Source organism: Ursus maritimus, unplaced genomic scaffold (assembly GCF_017311325.1).
Source record: "Ursus maritimus isolate PB19 unplaced genomic scaffold, ASM1731132v1 scaffold_33, whole genome shotgun sequence".
In the NCBI taxonomy this organism is placed as follows: domain Eukaryota; kingdom Metazoa; phylum Chordata; class Mammalia; order Carnivora; family Ursidae; genus Ursus; species Ursus maritimus.
This window is the reverse complement of record NW_024425897.1, coordinates 22,369,976-22,379,553: the sequence shown is the minus strand read 5'-3', so window position 1 is coordinate 22,379,553 and position 9,578 is coordinate 22,369,976. Positions and strand designations below refer to the sequence as shown.

The 9,578-nt window shown below is 41.9% G+C and overlaps 2 protein-coding genes across 4 annotated transcripts in view; one reads left to right on the top strand and one right to left on the bottom strand.

The window, feature by feature from the left end:
* Nucleotides 1-9,578, top strand: part of IFT81 (intraflagellar transport 81) — a 180,441-nt gene that overhangs the window by 27,046 nt on the left and 143,817 nt on the right. The window lies entirely within an intron of this gene.
* Nucleotides 1-9,578, bottom strand: part of P2RX7 (purinergic receptor P2X 7) — a 37,757-nt gene that overhangs the window by 4,358 nt on the left and 23,821 nt on the right. The window contains exons 9-12 of the mRNA XM_008688864.2: nt 4,681-4,771; nt 3,318-3,383; nt 3,081-3,230; nt 1,288-1,389 (exon numbers count right to left, since the gene is read on the bottom strand). Coding sequence (XP_008687086.2) covers nt 1,288-1,389; nt 3,081-3,230; nt 3,318-3,383; nt 4,681-4,771 — 409 coding nt within the window. The remainder of the gene's footprint in view (nt 1-1,287; nt 1,390-3,080; nt 3,231-3,317; nt 3,384-4,680; nt 4,772-9,578) is intronic.

Genomic DNA, 9,578 nt, shown 5'->3' with positions numbered 1-9,578 from the left:
GAATGCAAGTTTGGCTTAATATTTGAAAATAAATTTCTGTAATTCACCACACAACAGAAAAAAGAAAACTCATTGATCATTTTTTAAAAAGCAGATAAAAACATTATTTTAAAATTCAGTATTAATTTATGGTAAAGATTCTTAGCAAACTAGGAACAGAGGGGACTGTTCTTAATCTCGTAAAGCATTCTTTAAAATCCTACAGCAAATACTATAGTGAAATACGAAAAGCTTTTTTCCTGAGATAGGGAATGAGACAAAAAGATGTTAGCTATTACCACTTCTAGTCAGCAGTGTACCGGAGGTCCTAGCAGGTGTAATGAACAGGAGCTGGAAGAGGCAAAGAAGGATCCTCCTTTAGGGCCTTCAGAAGCCCTACCAACAACCTTGATTTCAGACTGCCAGCCTCCAGAATAGTGAGAGAATGAATTGCTGTTGTTTCGGCTACTTAGTTTGTGGTGATTTATTATGGCAGCTGTAGAAATTATACAGTTAGTGAAGGTGTCCGGCAATCAGGGCCGCTGAGGAGAGCAGGAATTAAAACACCCCCTTTAGGGAATGGTTTGATAGTATCCTATGCCAGCTTCTGACCCAGCAGGTCCACTTGTAGGCACCATATGTTTACCATGGCAGCATTTCTGCATGAGCTCCAAACTGGACACTACCCAAATGTCCATCAACAATAGAAGGGATAAATAAAGTGGATGTTCATAAAATGGAAATTATACAACAATGAGAATGAACTCTTGCTATATGCAGTGTCATGGATGACTCGCAAAAACAATATTGAGTGAAAGAAGTCAGACACTCCACAGAGTATATACTGAGTACATACAGGATTCCAATTTTATAAAATCCTGGAAGAGTTAAAACTAACCTTTGGGTACAGAATAATGATGACGTTTAAGGGGAGGTAGTGATTGGGTGGAGGGGTGAAAAGGGCTTCAGCTAATAATATTCTAGATTACATGTACTTTGTTAAAATTCAGTTGTGATTTACACAAATTTATAGCTGTATTTTATTTATTTATTTATTTTAAAGATTTTATTTATCCATTTGAGAGAGACAAAGAGAGTGCACGAGTGGGCTGGGGAGCAGAAAGAGAGGGAGAAGCAGACTCCACGCTGAGCAGGGAGCCTGACGTGGGACTCCATCCCAGGACCCTGGGATCATAACCTGAGCCGAAGGCAGATGCTTAACCAACTGAGCCACCCAGGCGCCCTGCTGTATTTTTATTTGATAGTAACATTTCTTAAAAAAAAAAAAGACTAAATCTTTTAACTTACTTGGACTTTTTCACCTTTGACATTTTGCAGACTTTTCCCAAGTAGCTGCTGGTCCACCATCCTAATGTGGGTTTCATCCACAAAGGACACGTATTTTAATGTCTAGGAAAAGAGGGTTAAAAATTTTATCCATTTTTGTACAGAATTATCAACAATCACATACCTGAACATATCTAAAGGCAAGTGTTATTCCTATTTACCAAATGACAAACTGTTAGAAGCTGACCAAAAACTCTTGCTAGCCAAGAATGAATAATTTCTGAGTCCAAAGGTAAATCAGCAGTGGTGGAACCCTATGCACCTTAAGATGTGGACTCAGAGTCTCCATAGCTTACTGCCTGATGATTTTAGGTCTCCCACATGCTATGTAGAAGTCCTTTGTTGTGTTCCCTCAGTTTCAGTTACTCTAGATTGAATATCTCCTGAAAATGTTACTGTTGCAACTTAATTATTTATATTTTTGTTGGCTTTCATCCTGTCTGGGGCCATGAAATGGTAATTATTTTTAGTTGCAAAAACGAACTTTCATTTCAAATTGTATAATACATGTACAATGGCCAGTGAATCATGCATTCAGCTGCTGGGAAAGGACAGTAACGTTCTTATGAGGGAAAGACAAAGAAACCCTCTTTGTTTTTCTAAGTACTGGAGATTTCTCCTTGATTAGGGGAAATCATGGAATCAAGTGTAGGGGACCTGCTTAGAAGAAACCAAATTAAACAAATCAAAACAATACAGATGAGCTCAAATTCCATTTGACTAGTCCCCCATCTTAGGCTCCTTTGCAGAAGGAATCACTGTTGTCACTTTTATGTGTGTCCAGTACCTTTTTGTATACATGTATTAGCCTCCCTACACACATTCATCCATGTGTATAATAATTGTAGGAACTATATAGAACATATATAAAATATATAGAATATATGTGTGTATTTGTATATATAGGTATACATGTAATATACATGTACAAAATACATGGGATGAGTTCTTATGTGTAGTTGTCTTTTAACCTATATATCATACCATATATATTGTTCTATAGTTTGTTTTTTTCCTTTCAACAACACGTTTTGGATATTTGCTCATGCCAGTACCTGTAACATAGTGGTTATGAAGATGAATTCTGAAACCAGCCTGCCTGAGTTGGAATTCCAGCTCCCCAACCTACTAGCTGTATGACTTTGGGCAAATTATTTAACCCTCCTGCGCTTCAATTTCCTCATCTTTAGAAAGATGACAGTAGCACCTGTTTATAGGGTTGTTGTGAAGATTCAATGAATTAATATATATAAAGCACTTGGAAGTACTATATAAATGTTTGTTCTTACTATTATTATGTATTGTTTTAAACCGGTGCCTGGCGCTCCTTGCTATGGACTGGTCATAGTTTCACCATCTACCTGTTGGATGTTTGGGTGATTGTTCTTTCTTGAGGGTAGTTATGGAGAAGTGGGAATGCCAGGCTATAAAGTATGTCCCACCTAAATGTTATTAGATACTGCCAAATTGTTCTCCAAAGCCACTATACTGTTTTTTTTTGGCTGTACCAATTTAATAAATCTGACAAAATTGACAAGTCCTAGAACATAAACATTTATTCTCCCTCTATCTTGCCTCTTCATTTTTGTTTCTATTCTTCCCTAAGACCAAAGGATTCATTTGACAGATGGTGGATCAGGGTAGAGTCCAGAGACTTATCCACCGTGGGTGATTTGGGCCTTATTTTTGCATGTTTCTCAGTGATCTGATGACTGCCTGGGTATTTTGGCACCTGCTGATGCAGTGAGCCTTACCGGCTTTGGCTCCACAATGGGCTCACCCTTCTTCCTGTAGTAGTATTCGTTGACCGTGCAGTATTCACAGCACTTGAAACTGGGATAAATGCGGGATCGACAACATTTACTTGAGTAAGTGGTGATGAGAATGTCGATGAACACAGTGGCCTGGGAAAAACCCAGATCAGTGCCGTGTTAGTGAGATTTCTGTTTGCCAAATCGCTTTCCTAAAGTGCGGGAAAGAGAATCCCTTACCAAACCAAAGTAGGAGACGACTGAGCCAATGTACACGGCCAACTGGATAACGTTAAATTTTCCTCCCTGAAAACAAATGGGAAGGTGACTTGGTTGACATTCAGAGCAATGCTCTTTGACTCTACCATGTAATTGTCAGCTCCAGCAGAGGAGGGAGTCTATGGCCGTGATTTCGATAGATGCATCCAAGGTGTTCACGGCAACAGAGACTGCAGACTGAAAATAGGATTCCCATTCATCCTGTTTCTGCCTTCTGGGGTGCGCTCGAAACAAAGAAGCACTGGAACTCACACACTGAGTTTGTTGTTTTTCCATACAAGGTTTCAGACAAGTTTTCCCTAAAAGTGGTTTGAGATTACCTTGGAAGCAGAGGGAAGGAATGTCTGCACACTCTTCCCTTAAGTGTCCTTGTGGTTTTTCTTCTCAATGATCTTTCCATCCTCTCAGCTTCTATCTCATTGACTGTTGTGTTGCTTACCACCATGTGACATAACATATAACATAAATAATACAGTTTTGGTAAGACGTTGTGCGCATCTATGGATTTTTGCATGCCCAGCATCCCCTCCCTCCTTGTGGAGACAACACCCCAGTTTTCCTTTGGAGAACCATCTCTGTCCATACTTGGTCCATGTAGTTTGAGGGGAAGAGGCTGGTTCAGGGGAGGTCCAAGACCGGCCATTGAGAGTATGGTGTGACCTAAACATAATGGTTAGTTCAGCACAGGGCATGTGGCCTATATTGGGCCAGTCAGAGCCAATGGCATTTGCCTGAATCCTTTGCCAAATCTTTTAGCAAAGAGATGTTCTCTTTTTAATTGAGATTGCTGGGTCGGTAAGATATAAGGAGCTGCCTGAAACCACTATGTAGACATGGCCAACTGAGGATAATGCCAAAACAGAGGAGAACAGATGTAAGAAATGGTGGGAGGCAGATTCCTAAGGATGTTGTTTGAACATCTGGAGCCAGCCATGCCTGAAGCTTGAAAACTGCCCCTGGATTTTTCACCTATGTGAGATTAAAAAAAAAAATTTTTTTTCCCCTAAGCCAATTTGAGTTGGATTCTGTTACTTATAAAGTATTTTGCAAACAGATTTCTTTCTTTCCCTCTCTCTTTTTAAGCATCAGAGTATTTTTAAAGTTGAATATTCAGTTTTTCTCCCAATCCCACTCTTGTACTCATCAGATGACTTCATCATGGACAGGACCCCAAGGACATTTCTTCCCCCTCTTATCCCACATGCGAGATGCACAATGCCAGCTAATGACTAGGACCGAAACATTCACCCCTTGAGGCATTACAGGAATAATTAGGACACAGTCACAGGAATGGAGGTGCCAGTGGTTGGGAGCAGAGACTTACGGTGCCAAAAACCAGAATGTCAAAACGGATTCCAAAGACTTTTATCAGAGTCCGTTTTTCAACGTTGTTTTCCTTGTAGTACTTGGCGTATCTGTAGGAGGAGAGGGGTCCATGTTTATAAAGATCTGTCTGAACATGCTGGCGTTTCATGAAAGGAAAACCCAAAACAGGAGCCGAGTTAGTCTTCCTTGTTCATCTTCTAGCTCTGCTGCGGTTGGCAGAGGGGAGAACGTAATCCAAACCCACAAATTACTCTCTTGGAACCGAAGCACCACTTCCCACGTTGCCTCCTTTTCTTCCACCATTACAGAGTGATACAAAATCTGCTTTCCATTTAAAATTAAAATGAACAATTTTTAACCAATACAGTATTAACAACAACCAGACAAATTAAAAAAAGAAAAACAGTTTCAAGCAAATCTGATTATTTCTTAAGGGAGTTTGGCTTCTAGAACAAAGTGGGGTGGGGATCCTAGATACTAATTGCTGGACTGGGGCTACGTGCCTCTCAGCAATCTGTTCTAATTGCATTTTCTTGGATTCTGTATTTGTCTATTTGCATCTGTTATCCCAGGGCCAAACTAACAGGCACAATCGTTTACATCTTCCCTGTGATCCAGCTTTTGCGAGTGCCTGAAAATCATGTTACAGACCCTCTGACCAATCCTGAATCCATATCCCCAACCACCTCCTCTCTCTAGTCCTCACACACCGAGCCAGTATTTCCCCTGCGCCAGGTCACCCAGGGCCAAGTTGCCCAGGGCCAGGTGCCCACAGTGAGAGACTGTACCTGTAGCCCAGAGCCTGCCCATATTACCCAAGAGGCCAATCCTAGGCTGTTGCCCTGCCCTGCCTTCCCTGTCCCGTGGAAAACACAGTGAAGGTTCTGGGCCATGCTTTCTCCTTGATCCTTCCACCTCCTGACCAAACCCTGTGCTCTCCCTGTGGCCCTGTGTGGTGTGGTGTGCCCCTCCTCTTGGGAAATGTAAGTAAGAAAGTTCTTTCAGCAGCAGTGACCTCTCCGTGTCGTTACTCAGCCACCTTTATAAATTAAGACTCGGGCACAAATCACAGTCACCCCAAACACGCAGCTCTCACCAGTGTTACAGTCAGGAAAAGTGGAATGTTTTATTTTCATGGATAATTAAGAAGTCTTAAACCACATACCTCGCAAAACTTTTAAATCTGTCCCTCCCCCTGACCACCTTTTGGAGGTTGTTTTTAGGTAAGATATTTTCTTTCTGACTAATTCACAATCTATTTACAGGTGTGGAGAGAGAAGAAAACAGAAGACAGATGCTCTGCCAGAATACAGTATGGAGCATTTGAAGCTCCTATTTTTTTTTAACTCTCAAAATATGATGTTGAGATCAGTTAGATATTCTTAGGTGCTCCAACACCTGTTTCTGGCCAGAGGGTTTCGATTACTTTGCCTCTGATTGTTCTCATTCCGTGACAGTTCTTTGTTCTGCTGCTCTAGTGAGTGATTTATTTTTTAATACACAAAGCAAAGGGTCTTGGGACAGTGGTTCTTGAACTAAGGATAAGAATCACTTGTGTGTTGAGAGATAGATTCCTAGGCCTCACCCCCCAAGAGGGTGGTTTCAGAAAGTCTGAGATGTTTCTGGAAAGGTGCCAGGTGGATCTGGTGCACATGGCCAGTGGTCTATACTCTGAGAAACACTAGGCCCTGAGCAGAATGTTTTTTGCATGCTGTACTTGTTTGAATAATGGACCCCCAATAAGTAGGTCCAAGTGCCCAACCCCTGTACCTGTGAATGTGACCTTATTTGAAATAGGGTCTTTGCAGAAATGATGAAGGATCTCAAGATGGGATCATCCTGGATTTAGGGTGGATCCAATAACTGGTGTCTTTATAAGAGAAAGGAGAAGAGAGTTGAATCAGAAACATGGAGGAGAAGCCCACATAAAGATGGAGGCAGATATTGGAGTGATGCAGCCTCAAGTCAAGGAGCACGGGGAGCCCCGGGAAGCCGGGAGAGGCAAGGAAGGATCCTCCCCTAGAGACTTCAGATAGTGTGTCCCTGCTGATGCCTTGATTTTAGACTTCTGGCCTCGAGAACTGTGAGAGAACACAGTCCTGTTGTTTTAAGCCACCAAGTTTGCGGTCCTTTGTTACAGAGGGCAGAGGAAACTCACACAGGCATAGGCCCACTCTGAACCAGAGAAGTGCATCAGGCATGCCGCGTGGGCCTGCCCTGCTTTATACATGCTGTAAATAAACTGAATCACATGTTTACCAAATAAGGACCGTTTGCCGTGGATCTTTGGTAAAGGACAAAATTCCGTAATGTGATCAACTTCTTCAACTTCCTATGTTTCAGGAAGTTCTGTTTTTTTCATAAAACTCATATAATCCCTAATTCCCTTCTCTTTTTGTTGTGGCTGTTTGAAAATAACCTGTCCAGTTATCCATCAGAACTTGACAATTTATTTCTGGCCAGAGATTTCTTCTGGTGCTCACTCTTCCAGACAACAAATGCTCTAACTTGTTGTTCTAAGAGAACATTAACATCATAACCGCCTTGATTCTTCAGAAAGCTCAGATCTCTCCGGGAGCTGATGTTCTTAGGCTTACCTCAGCAACTCAAAGGACATTTGCTAACATCTGTTTGGAGCATTGCCCTGCATGCTTTTGCAGACTGCTTAAACAACAACAACAACAACAACAACAAAGTCAGGGGACGACAGATCCAATTGTCTCTTCTTGCCAACGGCTGTAAGCCTGTTCAGTAGAGCAGCAGGGGATATCAAAGCATTACCTAAACTAGGAGCTACTTTCAGGGCCTTGGAAGAAACTCCACTGACCCAGAAGAGGTGAAAAGCATCTTGTGTCTTGATCTCAGCTGGTCTTTAGTCAAGGGTCTCAAACTCAAATGCCTACAGGGGCTAGGCAGGTGACAGAAATGAGTGATGCAGGCCAGGTATTAGGCAATAGGGAGTGGTGGGGACTGTAATAAACAACAAAAAAACCCCACATGCCCTTTCTAAAGGGAACCACTGACACTCACCTCCAGTGGAGTGCTGCTGTGTGAGATATGAACCCAGAGCTGTCAAATGGTTTAGTTGTTTTTTTTTCCCAAATAGTTAAATTTTTCAAGAAAAGTAGGAAGTCCAGATTTTTATGTAGAATGTCTCAACTTTCAAAACGTTGTATAGGCAAAAAAACAAGTAAACAAAAATAAAGACATAGTTGAAGGCTGCCTGCCAGTTTATGATGCTGCCTTAGGTAAAATGTAAAGAGACCCATTTGCTTAAGCAGACCCCTCCAGAAGTCAGTAGGAATGCGAGCAGAAGTGTTAGGAAGCAGTGAATGTGTGTGTGCACGCACATGTGCACTTTTGCCTACACTTCCATGTACAGATTAAGTAGATGCCTTGTTTTATTCACTCCCCCAGGAAATTGGCAATCTGGTTGTAGAGACAAAATGTAGTCAGGTGAAACCTCTATGAAGAAAGTATGTTTGGGGTACTAGGTGATCTAGTCTAGACTAGTGCTTCTCAAACTTCAATGTGCACATGAATCTTCTGGGAATCTTGTTATGCAGATTTAGATTAAGTTAATCAAGAGTGGGGTCTGAGATTCTGCATTATAACAAGCTCCCAGGTGAGGCCATGCTGCTGGTACCAGGACTACACTTTGAGTATGGAGGTTCTAGATCAGTGGTTCTCACACCTGAGAGGCTCTCACCTGGAGGGCTTGTGAAGACTATCCCCACGGTGTCTGATTCAGTAGGTCCAGAGCAGAGCCTGCAAATTTGCATTTCTGACATGTTCCCAACACATGATCCTGATGCTGGGCGTTGCACTTTGAGAACCACTGGTCTACACTGTTAATATTAAAGGTATTCAGAGAAGCTACAAAGTTTTGCAAGGCGAGTCCCCTAACATGGGCTCCTGTCTGTGCAGTCGCTCTTCCTAACTAGGAAAGGACAAGCCTCAGGAAAACAAGTGATATCTGCAGGGGTCCTACCCTGTGCTTGGAGAGGCCTTCTCTGGTCACTTCCCCCACCCCCACCGCCCGCTCCACTCCAGCCCTGCAATACAGTATCTTGTTTGATTTTCTTCCCAGCTTTATCATCATCTGAAGTGGTCTTATTGGAGTTGTTTGCTCTACTGAGGTATAGTTTACATATAATAAGGCACACAATTCCTAGGAGTTGAGTTCAATGAGTTTTGACAAATGAATACAGTGTATAACCTATACCCCTATCAAGATCTAGAACATTCCATTGCTTCAGAAAACTCTTCTGTGCTCCTTTCCAGTCAATTCCCGTTTTGCCTCCCCTATCCCCCACTCTCCAGAGCAGCACCCACTGTTGTCTTTTATCATCATAGAAAAGTTGTTTTGCCTATTCTTCATATAAATGGCATCATACACTATGGCTCGTTTCAGTCTAGCTCCTTTCACTCATCATAATGTTGGTGGGACTCCTCTATGTTGTTGCACGTGCAGGCAGTTTGTTCCTTCTTCATTTATACTAACTAGTACTTTATTGTATAAATATACCACAATTTATTTCTCCGATCACCTGTTGGACATTTGGGTTGTTTCTGGGCTTTGGTAATGATGACGAAGGCTGTCGTGAACATTCATGTACAAATCTTTGTGTGGACCTATGTTTCCTTTCTTTACCTAAGAGTGGGGTTTCTGGATTAGAGGATAGATGTATGTTTAACTTCATAAGAAACTGCCCAACAGTTCTCTAATGTGGTTGTACCATCTTACACTCCCACCAGGGAAATAAAGAAGTTCCAGTTGCTTCTCCTCCTTGTCAGCATTTGGAACTGCCAGCCTTTTAAAAAATTTTACCTATTCTTGGGGGCGGGGGTACATGTAGGTGTTTCTCCTTGTGGTTTAAATTTGCATTTCCCTAG